Genomic DNA, 21,053 nt, shown 5'->3' on the forward strand with positions numbered 1-21,053 from the left:
ATTCTACAGCTTGGCAATGCCCAAAGAAAAAACCCATCAATCGAGGAGCCACAACATCAATGCATGTATAATCAAATTGTGACGATATCTAGGTCACAGCGACTGTCTGCGTGAAAGGAGGCTAGCCAATAAAGCTTTCCTACAGCCCAACAATAGGCAACAGCTAACACCGGAGGACAGCCCATCCATTTCAACATGAAACATGTTGCTGCCTTGATAGAAAAAAAAGTGAACAGTCTCATATTTGAATCACACACACACAATACAATCTGAGCTTTAAACCACCTAAAAAACAGGCATAACCTTTTTTTAAATTAGTAAATGAGAAGTCTACTGTAAAAGTGAGAGTGGGCGTTGAGCAGAGAGGCAGCATGGACAGTGAAGGTGTGTGTGTGTGTGTGTGTGTGTGTGTGTGTGTGTGTGTGTGTGTGTGGGTTTGCTCGTGAATGTGAGTGACATGAGACAATGTTCAAAGTGAAACAGGCTCACAATGAGAGGCGCAAATTGCAAAAAGCCATAAAAACCAAACAACACTGAGGCAAAGTTGTGCGGCTGCTGGCTTGAGACCCCTCCAAGTCAAGGGCAAGCATGACTTTGAACTGGAGAGGCAGCGTGCGCAGTGAGCTGGAGGGAAAAACAAGACGCCATTTTGAAAAGGAATTAGACTGAGTTACTCTGCTACAAGTCTAAATCCGAACAGAGCGCAGGACGTGCATGTAAGGGCACTAGCTAGGGTATGCTGCGTGTCACTGGCTCATTCCACGCATTACTTAACATATGGAAATCCCCCCTAATCAACCTTCCCCACTTATTTTCCAGTGAATTGAAGGAAGCACAGGATTTACTGAACGGGCCTAGCCTTTGCAACCAGTGCTCCAACAGTCCATGACAACTCCAGCATAAGAGATAACTGTTTAAAAATCAAATGGTAATTACACTGGAGCTACTACTTTTAATGATGTCATGCTTTGTGCTTTTTTTAAATTGCAAAAGGGTTTTGTCAATTTTAGAAAAACTTCTACGAACAACTGCCCATATTTTACTAGTTAATAAGTACAAATACGTCAAAAAATACATACAAGGACACTGGCGCAAAAGGTGTAACACACTATTTCTTTCCGCAACTACAGTTTGCCAAGTAAACCATAGTTTTGACAAAAAAAGCATATTGTTGCCGACAGAGAAACATACAGAAGCATTTAAGGCATTAAAAGTAAAAGAAACAGTTATTGAGGTATTTTTTCTCTCTTTATCCGGCAGTATACACAGCACACAAACAGCGAAGAAAACCAACCCATTGTAGCCTCTGTGACTCAGACTGTTCTCGTTTGTGACTTCATTATCATTTAATTACACAACAGGAAGTGGGTGAGACAACTTTAACATGCAGAAATGATTTAGAAAAGAAATTTCTTGGCCTATAATGCCGTATGACACATGAATGAAGTAAAGTGTGACAAAATGTAAACAATGTGAGATCAACACATCATGTGGGCTGTGTGCTTCCTGGGGGCTTATCTGCCTGGCTGAGTCATACACTGTGTTAATATCAGTGTTGTAATGTTATGCTCGAATACTAAATAAATCATGACACCAGTGTCCTGTCAGCGGTGAGCATCTTTTGCTTATTACTGATAGAACAACAGCTGGTACAGTGAAGGCTTTAACTAACATTTCACACTTCATACACATTAAGATACCATTGGCTAGTCCCTCTTTTATATTGTGATTCTTTTATGTTCACATATTTGAAGAAAGACAACATAAAAAGCGAATGATACAGACTGCACTCTTGTCATATAACAGCACTACATATATGGGTGCAAGAAATACATTTTCAAAATATTGATTGCTTACTCTGCTTTAACAGTTGCGGTTACAATGCAAGTGTGTGTCTGTGGTGGATTATAAAATATGCCTGTGTGTTAAAAAGCAAACCACAGGCTTTGAGACAGCACGCGGCCATCCACCATGACACACACAAACACGTGTGTCAGTGTCACGGTGGCAAATTACAGTTTGCATGCTAATGTCTTCCCTTCAATAACATTAAACTATCAATATGTGTGAGAGAGAAAAGGTACTCTAACATCTGTTCACAGTTATACATGAATCATCACATTTCTTAAAAAAAAAAACAAAAAAAAAAAACAAGATTTCACAGCGTGTGGATTTGCCATTCAACCAAGAAAGTGACTAAAACGTCTAGTGTCTGGTCGTAGCCTTAAAACCACACATTTTTTTACTCTTCGACAATTGGTGTGGTTGTTGCACTAGTTTCCTCCAAAAGGAGGTGACGCTGCACTACTGGTCTAAACAGTGGACTGTTGGTTTTTGTATTACAAACTGAGTCATGCTGTAGGATGTAGAATGATATTAAAGGGGCAGTTTACCCTAAAATCAATACATATTTTTCCTCCTACCTGTGGAGCTACTTATCAGTCTTAATTGTTTTGGAACTGCCAAATGTTGGAGATATTGGCCGTTAAGATTTCTGCCTTCTCTCCAATATAATTAAACTAGATGACACTCAGCTTGTGGTGGTCAAAGCTACAAAAAATATGTTTGAAATACTCAACAGCGATGTCTCTTTCCAGAAGTCACAACCCAGTTTCTCAAAATAATCCACAGACTTTGTTGTGAGCAGTTTTGTGTAGGAACTATTTTATTTTCTCTCTACCAAGGAATACCCACCACCAAAGCACTGTGTAGAACAAAGCAGGCACCCACTCATGAATGAGAAGCTTGTGCTCGTGACAGCGCAGGATAGAAACATTAATGGCGTCCTCCTTGGCCAAGCTGTAACATTGGCTGAGAGGTTAGTTTGCAGTATAGATGTACGCTTTCATCTGTGCAGCAGGTGTAGTTCCGCAGAGAGAAAATAGTTCCTAAATTAAATTACTTACAACATGGAAGGTAGATTATCTTGAGTAACGGTGTCCTGAAAGAGACATAACTGTTAAGTTTTTCCATTAAAAAAGAAAATCAGCACTGCAGTGCATAAAGAGCCAAACACCATTTAGTTATCATTATCTTTGAGAGAAGAGGACATCTCTATGGCCAACATCTCCAACACTCGGCAACTCACACTATACAATCTAGATTGATAAATAGCACTACAGGTAAAAGGTAATAAATTAATTTTCAAATTTGTGGTAAAAAAAAAACCTTTAATGCCAAAGACGTATTATTCTAGTCTAGAACAATTATTGTAGTTTTTGTAGTAGTTTCCGAACAGAGAAAGGGACACAAAAGTAATGGCCCAAACATATATTTTTCCCACAGTTGTTTCTGTATATATTACAAACTGTCCAAGTCATACTGTTGGATGAAGAATGTTTTGATAAATGTCCAGAGTACAAGAACAATAATAATTTATGGCTAAGAACCATGCAATTCTGAAAGAAAAAAGTTGGGATGTGCAATATGCACAAAAACGGTATTGTTCAGTTAAATTATCAATCAAACTGTTTTTTTATAACACTGAAAGAAAGGGGCTATAATTTGATAAGTAATCATTTCCTCCTACTCCCTCACGGACATCAAATACTTATGGTGTTTACTGAATATGTCCACTGGGCATTCTGTTGTTGTTTTTGTTACTTATATATTATTTCCATTCTCCCATTTTATTCGGCATGTTTGAAATAAAGATTTAAACTAAACTATCAACCAACTATGTCACTCATCCTTCTGAATCTATACAGCATGAATTTAGGCCATGAGAAGACAGGACGGCATCTTTTCAACAAACACTTTTCACTGTACAGTGTGTACACCGTAGTGTCGCCAGGGTGTAAACACAACTACATTGCTTTTAGATGCCAGGGCACGTGGAGCCACGAGTCCCCTCCTTCCTCAAATTATCATTACCATCATCATAACACACCACATGCACAAGCCTGGTGGCTCACTAATGGAGATCAGCGCAGTTTAGAGCTACTGGCGTCACATGTTACAACTACAAAACAGAAATGCAATGCGTGATTACATATAATGACACTTTGTAAATATATATAATATTCGGTTAAAAACAAATTAGTCGTTGAGTGATGCGGGCTGGTTGTTTGCACTACTTTGGTGTACATGTGGGAAACAGAGGGCGATGGTCTTTTTTCTCTCGCGCGTCAATGTAAACAAACATGTCTACGGCGGTGAGACATTTGTTGCATGTACGCCTCCACAGCCCAAACAATGCAATACGGCCCCATAAGCATAAATCCATGTTATATTGCTGTTTTTCTCGGGGGCTGGCACATCGCGTACCCCGGGCTCTTGCGCAACAACTATTGGCGAATTCCTATCAAAACAGGAAGCTCGCATGGGTCCGAAACGGCTACAGCACCAGAAGACCACTCACACTCTCCAGCAACCATGCCAAAACACCAAAAAACCGACTGTTGCATGACGGGGTGACACAAAAACAACAATTTACCTGCTTTCCACGGTAGAACAGACGCTGCTGTTGAGGGCTTACACTGAAGATGTCCTGTATTTTCAACCGTAAAGACTCAATTTTGGTCAATCTAGAAAGATCCTCAACGGTTCGCGTCTCCTTCCCGTCTATCGTGCGAACCTGGATCCACATTGTTGCACCGCCCTGTTAAGCCTCGAATAAACAACAGATAAAGCAGTATTTGGATACGAGTACTGTTTTTCCAGGGGTCAAAGGAGATAGAAATTAAAAATGTTCAGGGCTCCATCGCGTTTTCCTCTGCAGAGGTAACGTCGGACTGGCTCGCGCAGGAGGTGTCTCACATGAGGTCGCGGCGCCAAGCAAATCTCGCGAGTGTTCATGTAAGCAAAGTTAGCAGTTAAAGGCACAGCTCTTCCTTCAATGCAATTTCATGAAGGTATTGTTGGAGCAAATCTAGGGATGATAACAATTAATAGAGGGTCCATTCCTGTTTGCTGGGTATAAACATACATCTAAAATAACCCAGCGTAATTGTGCAGGTAACGTAATCTGCAATTTTGCTACTAAATTGATGACACATTTTTGATTACACAGGTCCATGCAAATCTGGGGGAAATGCAGGCTGGTTTGGTATATGGGACCAAGGTCCCAAGAATCCTGATGGGAACTAGTTTATGAATCAGAGCTAATTTGGTGGAAAGTTGGTCGTCTAAGTGAGACACAAAACATTTTTTAAAAATGCACAATGACTATAAAGAGACACAAACCCACCACAAAGTGTGAGCGTCTTGCCCTTATGTGGGGCCCTTTACATCTCTCTGCCCAGGGGCCTAATGACTTGAAAACCGTGACTTGAACAAACATAAATTTATCTATGCACCCTGTAGGCACAGGATCAACTGAGATAATTAGGTCTTAAACTAGACTTTGACACAGACTCCAAGATCAGTTCATGAAGCAGGACTCAATTTAAGGCCCTTATCATGTAATCTGATATTGATCTTTTGCACTGAGTCACCACACAGTGAACCTAGGGCTTTTGCTGGACCCTGGAAGTCTGAGGGCCAGGGCAGTTGGCCACTGTCCAACCAGTAATCCAACACTGGTAAAATGTTGTAGTATTTAATACAAGATTACAACAGACCAAGTCTCATGTCTCCTGTTTTCCCAAAAAAACAACTATACAACTGTAACACATTCAGAATGTGGCTTCATGGATCTAATGAGAAACTGCAAAACTGAACCCACTGGCTCCAGGTAGTTACAGAATTGATTTAAAGTGCTGCCTGTTTACAAATCATTCAATGGCCTTGGGCCAAAATTCTTGCCTGATATGCCGGAAAATCAAACCTAATAGCCCCAAGATGTTTTTGGAAAGCAGTCAGCTGGAACCTAATTCTGCACACAGATGGAAGCAACTTTTTTGATGATCTTCTTCGATCAGCCCAAACTTTCACTTTCAAATTTGAAATTTCTCCTGTTCTGCTGTGCCTTTGGTTGATTAATGTCTTGACTGCTTTTTTATTTGTTTATTGGTGTACCTTCCTACTGCACAGAAACTATATTTTTAAAAATTATTTTGCATGTTTGCGCCTAATAAAAGAAAATCTACATCACGTCTTCCTCTTCAGTGTTGGTTTAAATATTTTTCTGTATTTTATTGCTTTATGCAGAGCAAAATCTTATGTAGGGGTATTGGTTTTGGTTACTGATGTGTCTCAGTTAAGCTTTTTGCCCTGAAATAGCCCATATCATATTATTACTGTGGTGATTATAATACACTTTTCAAATAGCTAATCAAAAACTTGTTTTTATACACTGCCTTACAAATCTGTCTTTCCATATAAAGCTTCTCCCCAGAGTCCATCATCATGGGCTGTCCCTTGAAGTATTTATACACACCACCGCAATGCACAAGGGAAAAGAGGGCCTATATGGACTGAAAACCCCTTTCCTGACAATACCTCCTAGCTGAGCTAATATCACTGTAAAGCACACGCCTCTTGTGGCATAATTGCTTAATTAACAATTGTCTCAGCTGGAGACCACTTCCATGTGCCAAAGGCAAGTCTTTAACTGTCAGTATAAACTAGTAATACATGATGTTGTGTGATCTGTCTTTTGCTCATGTGACTTAAAAAACATAGCAGCTGTGTTAAAACAATATGTGGTGCTTAATATAGCAAAGAATTCTGTTTTGACATATCATTTAATGATAAACAACTAATCTCACTATAGCAGCAGGTCTACATAAAGAGGCCAAAACATAACAGATTTGGTTTTTGCCCTGACTTTGGTCTGTCAGGTTCTCAGTCCTCTTAGATGGTGTACCAATCATGCCTCCGCTGATATGATTTACACACACCAGTCCAGGGATACTCAACTTGCTTTGCTTGAGGTCCACTTTTACAAAATGACAAATGCCAGGGGCAAGTTGCAGCTGCTCCATACACGTCTCTCAGATTTTAGGACGTTTCTAGGATTTTAGGACATGTTTGGGATTTCAGAACATTACTCTTATTGTAGGACATTTCTTGAATATTAGGACATTTCTGGGATTTGAGAACATCTCCAGGATTTTAGGAACTGAGTGTACTGTTTTCAAAACTCTTGAATAAATAAATAAATAATTCAGAATAACCATGTAGTGGAGCATTTTGGACAATTTGCTGCCAAGCGTTACCTGAGAGGCGGAGCAATGGGCAAAGATGAAGCTCATACTGTCCACAAGACTCAGCTGACTGCTGTACACTAGCGACCAACGCCACCAAGTGGTTAAAAGTAAGAACTGTGAAGTTTTACACTGTGCATTGAAGTGTACCGCACTGTGATTTCTGAGACTAATTAAGAGACACTCAAGTTATGAATGAGAGTTTGCAGTTTTATTTTGTTGATTTGTTATCGCGCACAATATCCTTGTTGATAAGATGTCATTTTCCCCCAAAGTGACAGCTGTCTCGAGATACTCATCTTTAAGAGACAATGGGTGAAACAGTCACGCCAACGTTGTTAACACAGTGTAAAGTGAGTGAGTGTCATGTGCGTCAGGTCCAAAACCAAAATAACAATTTAATATTGCACGCGACCAGCCTAGTTACGTCAGGCTGCGCACATTTGCATCGGACGCACGCAGGGTGGAAGTGAAGTGGACGGCACAGTAGTCTAAAAGCAAGCCAGACAGAGTGGTCGGTCACTATCTTTTTATGAAGTCTACGGGATTCAGAGGATATCTGACTCAAGGCGCGCATTAGTCTTTAAAGTGAATTTAGGTTTTTTTTACTTGTCATAAAGTGGCTGTCAACTTGCAAACCTAGCTGGTTAGCTGGATGGCTAGTGATAATGAACTGTTGTGCATTGTCGGACAATCAGCGAGTGTTACTCCGGCTAATGCTCCTTTAGCCATCTTGCTGTCACTGACATCACTCCGTGCGCTGACGACATGAGATGTCTGCATAACTTTTTATCTGCCGGACATTTAATTACTCCAGTATTTTCATTATGGACAGCGAACGCAGCAATTGTAGGCCCCAGATTGGAGACAATAGCAAGCTAACCTAGCTAGCAAGCTGTCGTGGCTGCTAAGCTTGCTAAAAGCTGTCCTGCCTGGTGCGTGTTTGGAGCCGCACTGAAAACGTCGAGGTATGTTGTTCAGGCTGGTCAGTTTGTTTTGGTCTTGTTATACACGTGACAAGAGACCGGACGTGATAAGAAAGTGCACTGTTTATCACTCTATGAGCAAACAGAACAAAGTTTGTTTACTTAATGTTGTTTTAACTACCATTAGCTTGCTCGCTAGGAGCTAAATTCAGGCTAGCTAGCCATTGATCCAGTGGAAGGAAAAGTTTGCAAAGATTAGGCAGGTAGATAAAGTAAGTTCAATTGTCTTGACATAATCATACGAGTGTTGCATCATGTGGCTGAAATAATATGAGCACCTGCCATGGCAGGAAATGTCAGCAAATTTAGCCTAGCGATGTTGTATGTCAGGTATGCACACCTCATCTTAATTCATTGTGGATCTCGCATCAGAAATGCCAAATAAGCAATGCTTTTTGTCGTTGTTTAGTTTCCCCTTGCATCAAAACTATGCTGTGTTTTTTGTTTGTTTTTTTTTGCAAAATCAATGTTCACCATATGTGACACCTGTTACCCACTTCAGGTGCCTGCACCATGGATCAGGTGGATGTGACTGACCAAATCACAGCAGCTTGTAGCCAACCCTTGTTCCACAACCAAGACTTGAATGTGATTGACCAAGACTCTCCCCCCCGGAAGCCCAACTCTGGCATCATGTCCTCACAATCCAAATGGGTGAGCAACAGAACGGAGGACACTGGCCTGATCATAACTGAGGACGGGCTCAGCAACGGCACTTGTGAAGTTGAGACTATGGTAGCATTACACTGTCCTGGCTACAGTGGGGATGTTACTGCTGAAGGTGACCACCTTTCACTGAGCAATGATGGCATGTCAGAGTTTTCAAACAGTGACCTCTCTCTGCCTGAGGTCTGCATTTCCACCAACAGCAATAGCTTCGAGGAGGACATGAACTATGAGGTCCAGCAAGCTTATAGGATATTCACTGGCTTTCTCTTGGACAAGCACAAAGGGATCACCAGCCCGTTCCTCCACCCCATCGGTCACCAGGAGGCTCAGCATGGCATTGGAGGGGTCAGGGGCCGGGGTCAGGCACAGCTCAGGCAGTCAATGTGCTTGCGGAGGATGGAGGAGAAGTTTATCAACCAAGAGTATGAGACCATCACAGAGTTTGTTGCAGACTTCAGGCTGATGTTGGAGAACTGTTATCGCTACCATGGGGTGGACCACTGGATCTCCAAACAGGCTCAAAAGCTGGAAATCATGCTGGAGCAGAAGCTTACATTGCTATCCAGGTAAACATAATGTAATTACACTATTGAATGTAGTTGAAACTCATTATACAGCAGCAGTAATAGAGGGCCCAAAGGGTGTTTTTATGTCATGTGCATCATAAGTTAATGTTGCTGGGAAACAAAAGTTTGTCTGGCAAAGTAAGCTCACAAACATGAAGTAGATGCAGTTTTTGAACTATAGTAGTAGAACTGCTTAATTGCCATCCACTATTTCTCCATGGCATAATAGAGGTGCGCCATATTATATTGTCCATGATATTACCAGTATAATTTTTAATCTGCTAAGAAAAATTCATATTGTCACAATGACAATATTTAATCTTGTTGACATAACAACATACTGCTACATACGGCAAAAAGAGGCGTGACTGAAAGTGTAATTGCTTCCGGCCAGGAGCAAATTCAGTTGTGTTGAATCATTTATAGATTAAAGACAATGTTTTTGTGTTTGGCAATGATTTATAAGTGTAATTTTTGATTGATTTTATTTTGTTGTATTATTAATATTTTATACAGAATTTGAATCTCTATGATTCATTGTTGTTTACAATCTAATGGATTGAGAGACCTCCCCCCCCCCCACCCCCCCGGTTACAGAAAATGACTGAAATGAATGATGACTGACTGAATATTTGAAGGCAATCTACATTTATGTCGACATATACAGCTATTACACTTATTCTGCTGCATTTGTTTGTTCTAAAATATTCTCATATCATCAAAAAAAAATTTGAAAGAATTTTGAAAAAAATTTCCAAAAATTAACCGTCAATGTATTTTAAACAGATGTTTTACTGTTGGGTTACATCAGTGGTATTTATGGACTGTTTGTTTTCAAGAATCCATACAGCTTACATTAAGCAACATTAATTATATTGAAACCTTTTTTTTTCTTCTGTTAAACTAGGACCCTGCGAGAGAAGACAACCTTGGCAGTGACTTCAAAAGGGCGTTTTGGCGCAGAGGAAGAACGAGGTCCAGGTGGCACCTCCACAAGAAGGAGGCTGGCACCTCGAAGCCTGGCTACCATCACTGTCGGTGGACATGAGTCTATCATGGTTCAGGCTCTACGGCTGGAAGAACAACAGAGGGTCAAGGAGGAGAGGAGGTAAGACAATATTTGAGAGAGATTAAAATTTGTTGCCCTAAACCATCCAACAATTTACACACATTTTCTGACTTTTTAGGCAACGTGAGCTTGAGAAAAAGGAGGCAGAGGAAATGTCAGCCAAAGAGGTAGAAGAATGGGAGCAGACTTTGCTATCACAGGCTTCCCCCCACACTGTGGACACACTTTGGGAACTCCCTGCCATAGGGCACTTCCTCTGTCTTGCTCAGACTGCTCTTAACCTCCCAGAGATTGTATTTTTTGATCTGGAGCGATGTTTGCTAATGCCCCGCTGCAGCCTCCTCCTGTCCAAAATCATGTCTTCCCTACTGTCCCCATCTCAGCGGAGGGCCACTCTGCACCGCCGGCCTGCCCTGCCTTACCGCCGCTGGGAATCAGAACTCAGGCAGCGGGTCATGGGCTGGTATCGAGCTGTTGGTGCGTCCCATGATCAGCCAGGTCGGGCCGAGCAGCTTGGACTCTGCAAACAGTTTTTCAGCGCTCTCGGGGAGGTGAGCCCTTTGGAGGAGAAACCCTTTCACTTGCTGCCCTTCTACCAGCGAGTATGGCTTCTGAAGGGGCTGTGTGATCATGTGTATGAAACGCAGAAACATGTGCAGGATGCTCTCCTGGCCCAGCCCATCCATGAATGTAGGGAGTCTATTTTGGGTTATGACAGCAAGGAGAATGCCTATATACATTTCCCACATTTCTGTGGGGCAGACCTAAGAATCTACTGCCAGAGTCCCAGCACACCCCCAGCTTTCCCTTTCCCTTCTGTATGGGTCAAAAGGGTTGATAAAGAGCCAGGTACAGAGGGTGAAGAGTCAGATGTGATGAAAGAAGAGGAGGTTAAAAGTGACAGGGGCTCTTATGGAGGCTCAGTGGACATGGGAGAGAGTGATGATTTTAGAAAGGGGCGAGCAGAGACACTCTTCAAAGGGGAAAATGGGGAAGGAGAAGAGGATAAAAAAAGGTTTAAATTGTGGTCACTGAAGAAGGAGGAGGAGGGGTCTAAATCAGGGTGCTCTGATGATGACTCCTGTGAAGACTCTAAATTGGACTTAAAAATACTAACGCACTCCTTATCCCTTTCACACACTGGCCCCACTGTAGGAAGAGGTGTGGAAATGAATTTGAAAGAAGAGACTGTAGACTTGGATCATCAGTCCAAGCGATTCACATTAAAACAGGAGCAGGGCTTCTCATTGGGCTCAGTGCGCACCATTAAAGCAGAGACACAGGAGCCCTGTCTGAGTGTAGGGGAGCACAGCTACACAGGCAGGTCACCTGCTCGTTCAGTGAATCTGGCCTCTCCGACCAAACCAATCAAAATGGAAGGAGGAGGTCCCAGCCAGGGACACCAAAGGTCTTCCTGTTTGGATTGTTGTAGAAGCAAATCTATTAATGTTACATCTGAAGAGCACGACTGTTTCTGTAGCACATCAGGACTGCCGGCACAGTTGTCTTCCGAGAGTTCTCAAAACTCAAGTGAAGAGAGGGCGAATGACAAAATCTGGACTAAAAAAAAAAGGCAGAAGAAAAAGCGAGGGAGGGAACAGCTGCCGAGGGTGAAAGGAGAGCACAAGCAGCTGCAGCACGTGGAAGGGATGAGGCTTCCCCCAGCTGAGACTGCCAAGTCTGCAGTGCGGCGGGTTGCAACAACGATTAAAAGAAAAGACAAGAAGAAAAAACATAAAACAGGTGAGCAAAATCTCAATTTTGATGTAAGTCCAATATTTTCTTTTCTTCTTTTTTTAGAAATTAATTTTTATTTGGTTTTCATCAACGACAATATAGTGATACATTTCCCCTTTCTTTCGCAGCTGTATATAACATTTCTACACATTATATTCCAAATGTACATAAACATAAAAAGTAAACAACATAGACATCCACTCCGAACCCGTTAATTAGAAGAAATAAATTATAAAGGAATGAAAAACAGTCATAATAATTGACCAGTCTACATTATAATCCCACAAATAAAGTACAAGTACAAACCTCATTCTATGGACTATGACATATAATGTGTGCATGTGATGTATGCATGGGGGTAGTACAATTGTATTGCATTCACTTGTAAGTGTGCATTTATAGCCACAATTCCATACGTGACATTTTCTTAATTTGCTCTAATATTTAGTTTTTGCTTTTCAGTCATAACTTGTAAGTTCAACAAATGTATCTGTTATCTTGTTGACAGTAAAAAAGCTTGAGTCGTCAAAGAAAATTAAAGATGAACCTGCGGTTGAGCCATCATTTAAGGTAGTCCCACTGATGCTGAAAAATATTTACTTTTATTTCAATAGCAGTGTATTTTTAGTGATGAATTTATTGAGTTTTTTTTTTTTTTTTTTGAAGAAAAAAAGATTAGAACCTTAATTTAATTGTTATTCTGCTATCACCCTCTGTTTTTGCTTCTCTCTTTCTTTACTAAAATGTTCTTATTCCTGGTTATCCTGTGCAACTATCAATCGTGAACGCACAGTGTCTGTATAATTAAAAGGTGTATGTAACGTATATAGATTCTTTTATTTTATTTTTATTCTTTTATTTTATCTAATTTGTATTTTGCAATATTTTATCCTTTGCACTCAAAAGACTTTTTTTTTTTTGCATTTTTCTCGGCTTCTGTGTCTGCTGCTGTAATGTGTGAGTTTTCCCTGTGTGGGATTAAAAAAGTCTTATTTCTTATCTTATTTAATTTGTTATTTCTCTTCTGTAGTTGGTATGCACCAGCCTTGAGGAGCTGCGAGAGCTGATCAGTAAGACAGAAGATGAGCTGGATGACCTGGAGAGCACTAAAAAGAGATTGGTAGGTGCCAGTCATAGATCATTTACTCGCAACCTTCACAGCTGTCCAGGCTCACGCATTTTTTTTCACATTTTAATGTTTGTAACTTGATTCAGATTTCCTTTTGATGTTTGAACTGGCAGGGTCGGTGGTATTACAGAAGAGAAGCAGTGAAAGACCTCCACAGCACTCTGATCAGACTACTGAATGAGCTTTCACCCTGGGAACCCAAACTTATCAAGGCCTACCAAAGGAACAGGTGACATTAAATGATGATTAGATCAAACCGGCATAAAGACTTTTCAATATTTTTATTATAGGTTTATCCTGATAATAATTCTTAGGCTTGTGCAGTTGGAGCTCAGCTGCGCAGCACTAAGTATATTGACCACAATTTCAATTAAATAGCTCTTTTTATCATATAATCATCGCTCAACTGGAGACATTCTCTTCATTTCTTTTCTTCCATCTACATCAGGCTTCGTTTGAAGAAGGAGTTTGATGATTTCAAGAAGCACCCAGAGTACAATAACTTTGTGCGTGAAGAATGTATTTCCTCCTCATCATCAGATGACGATGATGATGATGAAGAAAGGAGTTTGGGGAAGGAGGTGTGTTCACTTTCAGATCATTATAGAAGGTCAGAAGAGGAGGACTTGGAGCATATGGTCCCCAGAGGTCTTTGGAGTGGAGGTAAACACATTTAAACAGAATCTAACATTTTGAATTGTGGTTAGTGTTAATGTAGTTATAAAAGAAGAGTTTTACTGCAGTTAGGCCCTGATGTCTATGAAATGTAACAAGCATCAAAATTTGCTCTGTCTGAACAGGGCCTTACACAGTTCTGATCTAATTTAACTCTTTGAAGCCTGAGCTAATTGGTTAGATTTGTTTTAAAAACATGGGAAGGAGGCAGTGAGCAACTTAACAACACATCGCCCAAAAAATAACGAGACTAGTAAAAAGTTACAAAAAAGTTACCAGAAAATAAGGGGAAAAAAGTAAAACACACACACCAAAAATGACACGAATGAGAGTGCCGAAAATTAAAAAGTGTATATATATATATGTTCTTTTCTGTGACATAATTTCAAACAAATAATTATATTGATTATGAACATAATTTTCTTGACATTTTCCATAGTTTTTTTTTTTAACTACAGTTAAACTTTAATATTATAATAATGAAATAATAATAATAATAGAATTATATTTTTTAACAACTTCCTTTTTTCAAAACTAATTATCAGGTCATTTTCTTCGTCACCTTTTACATAATGCCTCAAATTTATGGGACATTTCTTGCCATGTTGTGCCAAGCTTTTTCCCCCATGTTTTTGAAACATCTTGTGAAAGGTGTCTGAATGCAGCACAAGAAAACTGATGTCGAGCTAGGTCTTAAAGGGTTAATTGTTGTAGAGGAATTATATGACTTTAAACCTAATAGACAACTCTATTATGTTCCCAGCGAGCACCAGAGAATTTGTGGCTGAGACTGCTGGAGAGAGAACGATGACCTATGTACCTTCTAACCACCTTAAACACCCTCTGGCCAGCCCAGAGAAACACACCAATCAGACTGGGAGCAGCACTAGTACTCCTGCCCCTGACTCTGGGCTACAGTCTAGATCTGAACTGAGACCATCAAATCAATCCAGGGATTCAACTTTAACATGGGCAGCAAGGGTACCGGCTCAGGCTTCGCTATCACCGAGAACCCCCATCCTCCATCCCACCACTGGACTACCTAAGGGCTACACGCCCATCCCCACCCTGCTGGCTAAGAGTGTGGGAAACAAAGTGACCTTAATGAAACGGCCTGCCGATTTTCCAGGGATCAACAACGTAGATAGACAGAGCAAAGGGGTCTCCCTGCCTACCTCTGCAGTGACTACCACAAAACTTTCAAAAGCACAAAGTTCCCCATCCAATTCCCAGCAGAATCTGCAACAAACACAGGCACAAGGACTACAACAGACTGAAGTACTGAGACAGCCAGGAATGGCTGCAGTGACGGCAGCTCTTCCTAAATCACCACAGGCAAAATCAACCCAGACTGTACCAAAAAGTCCTGTCCAAGTGGTGTACAAAGTACCTGAGCGGCTGGGTCACCTTGTAAGGAAGGACAGCAGCAGCCCAGTTAAGATATCTGTTCATCCTGTCGTGGACCAGAACACCGGGGAAAAGATCATGCAGCAACTGGTGATTCTGCCTTCAAACCTTCTCATTCAAAAAACAGAAGAAAAGTCGTCTTCTTTTCAGCAACAACCCAAGGGCATTCAGGTCCCAGTTTCTAAAGAGGCCAGTCCCTTATGTATGTCTACCAATGTGCCTGGGTTCACTATTCCTGAAAACAGAATCCCCGTTCAGCAAGTGGCTCCACTAAAAGATGCCAGGACAGTGAAGACCCCCTCTCCTTCTGTTTCCCCTCATCTTCAACAGAGCGTCCTAAACACAGCAGCGTTTAAGGGGGCACAAGTCCGCAGTCCTCAAGCTACCACACTGCAAGCTGTCACACCAAACCCCTCACCCATCACAACCTCTTCAAGTGCAGTTTCTACTGACCCTACTAAATCTGCAGACCCTAAACAGGAGCTTAAGACGGTGTGCATCCGTGACTCGCAGTCTATTTTGGTAACAACCAGAGGAGGCAATACGGGCATCGTCAAAGTCCAGACATCCTCAGACCACAATGCACTTGGCTCTTTGCCCACCAGTCCAGTCATCACCATCTCACCTCAGTTTAAAGCCTTCCTCGTGTCCAAGACATCACAGACTCTCTCTTCGTCTGCTCCCTCTCAGACCTCCACTTGCACCACCCCAGCAGGGACAAGTGTCTCATTGCCCCAACCTCAAAAGCAGCTTTCTCCAGTATTAAAGTCCCCTTCCACTGTCACAACTCCCATGCTCACTGCAGTCACTGGTAACATTCCAGTTACAGGCCTTGGAGGCCAGACTGCATGCACTACTGTTGCTTTAAGTCAGGGCTCCAACACCTCAGCTTGCTCTCCAGTTGCAACAAAGTTTGGCCAACTAGCGCAGACACCTGCTGCTGGTTCTCATTTCCCAGCTTCATTAGTAAAAAATACTGTTGTCGTCCCGTCACTGAGTAATTCTGGTGTTCCCCAAGTTCTCACACAAGCAGAGTTCATCAGCAAGACTGGTGTGAAGCGGGCCAGTACAGAGGAGAGATCCCAAGTTACTAAATTCATCCTGGTTGCTCCGTCTTCTTCCTCCACCTCAAATGTAGCATTATCAAAAGGTACACCCTCCTACACAAAATCACTTCCTAGTTCAAGAGTCATGTTCATAAGCCAGCCCACAGCGACATCCTCCACCTCCGTGGGAAGCATTCCAAAGCAGACAGCATCAGCGGGGACGAGTGGACAGCTGCTGACCACTTCATTAACAAATCATACTCTAAACATGGGATTAACCCCAAGCCAAACTGGTGTCAACTCAGAAGCCTTGTCCAAGCTCAAGAACATCACTCTGCCCTCAGGTGGGTTTGTTTGATGAAATGTTTTACTTGTGTTCTTTTTACTTTTATTTTGTATTTTTAAAACCACAGATTCAAAAATACAGAAAAAAATATTTACAATACGTACAATTATAATGCCTGTGTAATGCAGATGTAGCACAATTTACAGGATAAATGCATTTATGTCTTTGCCCTACATTTGTTTTTTTATTCATTGTTTTGGTTAAAAGAAAAAGAAAATATACAATACACCAATATCCACAAATACCCACATACTTAAACATATGTACACTCTCAAGCATTCTGTCTCTTTTACAGGTATTATAATGACTGCTGTACTTTGTGTTTGAGTCAGTCCGTAAATTTTGCAGCAGCAGGACAGATAATAATTTGTATATAAGGAGTTTATAATGTGGTTACAGGAATATGGGGTGTTATTTAGATGCTACAGTGTTTAGTTGTTTAAAGTCCCCCTCCGGATACATTTGAGAGTGCTAATACAAATATTTTGTTCAACATCATTTCCCTTATAGTAGGTGAGAAAAAAAGCTCTTAAAAAGGGGCCTGAAGCAGATCTACTCCATTCTATTCAATCGGCTTTATTCACAGGATATTTGACATCCATTGCCAAAGCACAATTACAATTAAAATACAGTGAATTAAATTCGCAACAGATCACATGAATAACAATATTAGTAAAATAGAAAAAAAAAACCCAAAACCTACTTTTTCTCTGCCATTGACAAATTCTGGATTTGGCCTCCACCCACCAGACTGCTTGTGGTCGGTTTCCTGTCCACTTTCCACTTTCTCAGTTTGCATGAAAACTGGTGAAAAAGTAGTGGGCATCAAGATGGGTAGCATTACAATAAATATTAGAGACATTCAGCAATACATGTTTTAGTTAGACTCAGTTTCAGACAAGGAGTCTGTTGTGCACCAGCATCCATGACTAGCAGATGTATCAGAATGTTAACTGTAGGTAGCATCTTTAAATTTACCATGTTGTCTGTTAGCTTGCATGCCAAATGGCAGTGGCTGACACAGCATTAATGGCTGTGAATTATATCTGCTATGATGGGGTTTTGATAGACAATGAAAAATAGCTCCAGGGTCCAGTTTTCATTCAAAAACTGCACACGCTATCATGTTTGGTGTCAAAACACATTGATTCAAAATTTCACTCTATGTACTGACTAGTCTGCTCTGCGCTGGAGGTTTCACATTTCTTTGCTGGTGTTGTGTCAGTGTTTGTTCCCCTTGTTAATATGTGTTTTTACTGTACTGGACAGTGATTGGTTTTCGAATGTGACATACCTTATCCCTCTCTCTTTAGATTTTAGGGAAGTTCACAGACATTGCACACTTTTTTAAAAACACCTCTCTAGTAGTGACAAACTTTGCACAGATGCAAGACAGTATTAGTAAAGTTCACACATTTTAGGGAACATAAATATCAGAAAAACACATTTTTGAGTGGAGGACTCAACTCAAGTGGAGGACTTAAAATATAGTTTTAAAGTGGTAGTGCTAAATACAGGCCCATTATCAACAGAGCTATTAAATAAAATATCTCTTTTGTGTCTCCAGGGGTTCAAATCCAGTTGTCAGGGAAGACAACAACCATTGGGCAGACCATCGGTGCCCTGTCATGTTCTCCTTCCAAGAGCACACCAGTGTCTGTGCCAGATACTGGCCATCCGCCAGCCAACACCACTGGACTTGTCACGGTTACAAGTTCAAATACCATCACAAGCTGCTCTGCCCAGCTGGCCTCTCACGCTCCTCTGACCACCAGCTGTCAGCTCCAGGGTATCCCTTCCTTCTCTATGATCTCCCAACCAGGCTCTTCCACATCCATGTCTACTGCTGCCACTCTGCCGGCAGGACACACGATCAAGAAGGACGTTGGTATTCCTGCAAGTATACTGACCAGCAGCTCTCCTGCTCAGGTAACTACTACTGTGCAGAGTAGCCCAGCTCAACCCTCCACACCCACTCTTGTTCGTCAGCCTTCAAATATCCAAAGTGGCATTGGCGAGGAAGCCACTTCCTTCTTATCCTCCTCTCAGCTTGCTCTCAAGAAAACACCCATCTCCTCCGCAACAAACACCAATACCCCATTCAGCACCTCTGCTACTGGCACAATTCAGCAGAGGATAGTCATCAACACCTCTACGCCCCTTGCTGCTGGCACACAGATCCTTCTTAATAATGCGCGTTTTGTAGTCCCTCCCCAGGGTTTGGGTCCAGGCAGCCATGTCCTTATCATCTCTAGCCCTGCACCACAACAAGTGCCTACTGCCAATGCTCCCAGCACTGGAGCATCTGTACCTCCCCAAGGCGCAAGTCATGTCACTGTAGCCCCTAGAGCACCAGTCTTACCCAAATCCCCAGCCAGGCTGCCTGGTGTGCCAGCCGTTAGTTCTCCTTTTGTAGCATGCACACCTGCTGTTGGTCCATCATTGCTAGCAACCACTCCAAATGTCATGCCAGTCCGGCTAACGGGCACACCTGGCATGGGTTCAGCGTGGTTACCCAGTAAAACAAATGTAGTGTCTGCTCTGCCGAGGTTGCCAGTTGTGCAGGCTGGTAATTTTGCATCGCCACCTGTAGGTACACCTACTCTGGTTCAGTCTCCGCCAAGATTCAGCAGTGTACCATCCCCAGTTTCTCCAGTAGTAACTAGCACACTCGGCTCAACACTGACTCCAATCAGGTTAGCTGCTGGTGCACCAACGCGAGCTGAAAGTTCACCCACCCTTTCGCATGAGGTAGAACCCCCTTTGTCCAGATTGTCAGCACCTCTATCGTCCCTGTCTGTCTTACCCAGCCCATCAGCTGTTGCCTTGCCAAGCCCTGTCACACCAGTTCCTGCACCCCTCTCCTCAGCTGCAGCTCCTGTGTTAGCAGGCACACCAGCTTCTTCTCTTCCTGCCCAGCAGGTGGTGTCAGTGACAACCCCAAACCCAGGCATACAGCCCCAGCAGACAGCAGTTGGAATCGCAGCACCCTCAACTGCTCCATCACATGCTTTAGTGCATACTGGACTAGGCATCACATCAGTCAAAAAAACAGTGCCTGCAGTCGTGCAATCATTGCTTGCTGGCACACGGACACAGGTATTGCCAACAGTGGCTGTCCCACCAATTGTAAATGCAGTGTCAAGGATGCAGACGCTGCCCATTGCTACGGTTCCACCAATCGGAAGCACTGTCAACACCTTTGAAACCGCACCCGTGGTTACGGCACCTTCTGCCAGCAGCACTGTAATAATCACTCCAGCTCAGCCAATCACGTCACTGAAGACGAACAGCACCATCCACCCACCTGTCGTTCTAACCAATGAAGCACTTGGAAAGCACTCTCTGCAGACCTTATCCTTAGGTACGCATACCAATGTAGCACCCAAGCTACTCATTAGTCCAGATGGCGCTGTTTTGAACACAGTTCAGTGCCAGGTCAATCCAGTTGAGCTGCCTGCCTGCCCCAAACCATCAGATGCACTGGTGGTTTCCCCTAACAGTTCCACTGGAGCACTTAACACACATAATTCCTCTTTACAGCCTTTACAGACGGACAGAAAATGAACCAGTTAACCAGAACTGTGCCAGCAATGTGAGGACTAAAACACCACTTTTCAGCTGCTTAGTTTCACCAGGTCTCATATACATTGCTTGTAGTAATCCTGGGGTTAGTTAAAAAAAATGCTCTTCAGCTGTAGTTTAACTCATAACTTACATTTAGGATACAATAGGTTATAAAATCTGATTAGATCATCTTATAGGTAAACTGTATGCTCAATCAGACATACTGGAAATGTATACTGTGATGGTTTTCTCAAGTGAAAACTGGTGAGGTTGCCCTCAAATGAATGTTATAGACTCTTGACTTTCCTTTATTCTATTTTATTTTTTACTTCATGGCCAGTAATATCAACTGTTATAACAAAGCAGTAGAATGGAAGGGTAGATAAAATGAATTTCAACTCAAGCTTTTGTAATACTTTTCAATGCCATTAGATACTGCTTCAATGAGTAATAATTGGCATACCTTTCATTGGTACAACTTGTTCTACTTTGTCAGTTTCAACAATACAACTGTTTATCCAGATTCTGTCACATTGTCCTTTTTTCAACTAGTAACTGTTTGGAAACTACATTTTACTTTTTAGAAATATAAATAAACTAATAGATGAATTTGTACTACATGTTTGAGCCCATATAAAATGTTTTGAAGTCACATTTATTTATTTTTACCATATAGATTTTTCAAGAATATTTACTAGGTACATTTTCATTGAACAAGTGTGGACGTTACTGCATGGGAATAAACAATGCGACTGTCCCCATCAAGTG

The 21,053-nt window shown here is 41.8% G+C and overlaps 2 protein-coding genes across 3 annotated transcripts in view; one reads left to right on the top strand and one right to left on the bottom strand.

The window, feature by feature from the left end:
* uhrf2 (ubiquitin like with PHD and ring finger domains 2) overlaps positions 1–4,763 on the bottom strand; it is a 40,283-nt gene extending 35,520 nt beyond the window's left edge. The window contains exons 1-2 of one of the 2 annotated variants that reach the window (XM_088071118.1): positions 4,436–4,572; positions 2,907–2,941 (exon numbers count right to left, since the gene is read on the bottom strand). Coding sequence is in view for 1 of the 2 variants with exons in the window: in XM_042509154.2 (XP_042365088.1) it covers positions 4,436–4,588 (153 nt within the window). In the remaining variant the exon portion in view is untranslated. Of the gene's footprint in view, positions 1–2,906; positions 2,942–4,435 lie in introns of both variants that reach the window. The other variant, XM_042509154.2, reaches the window with a different exon arrangement.
* A 2,767-nt stretch (positions 4,764–7,530) lies between these two features.
* brd10 (bromodomain containing 10) lies at positions 7,531–21,050 on the top strand. Its single transcript, XM_042508983.2, has 10 exons — positions 7,531–8,056; positions 8,577–9,309; positions 10,217–10,417; positions 10,497–12,121; positions 12,624–12,685; positions 13,146–13,235; positions 13,358–13,473; positions 13,693–13,907; positions 14,683–16,716; positions 18,286–21,050. The coding sequence occupies exons 2-10, from the start codon at positions 8,588–8,590 to the stop codon at positions 20,283–20,285; spliced, it is 7,065 nt and encodes a 2,354-aa protein (XP_042364917.2). The 5' UTR covers positions 7,531–8,056; positions 8,577–8,587; the 3' UTR covers positions 20,286–21,050.
* Positions 21,051–21,053: the final 3 nt, after the last annotated feature.

The sequence above is a fragment of the Plectropomus leopardus genome, chromosome 20, assembly GCF_026936395.1.
Source record: "Plectropomus leopardus strain MGB_pleo_1.0 chromosome 20, ASM2693639v1, whole genome shotgun sequence".
NCBI lineage: Eukaryota > Metazoa > Chordata > Actinopteri > Perciformes > Serranidae > Plectropomus > Plectropomus leopardus.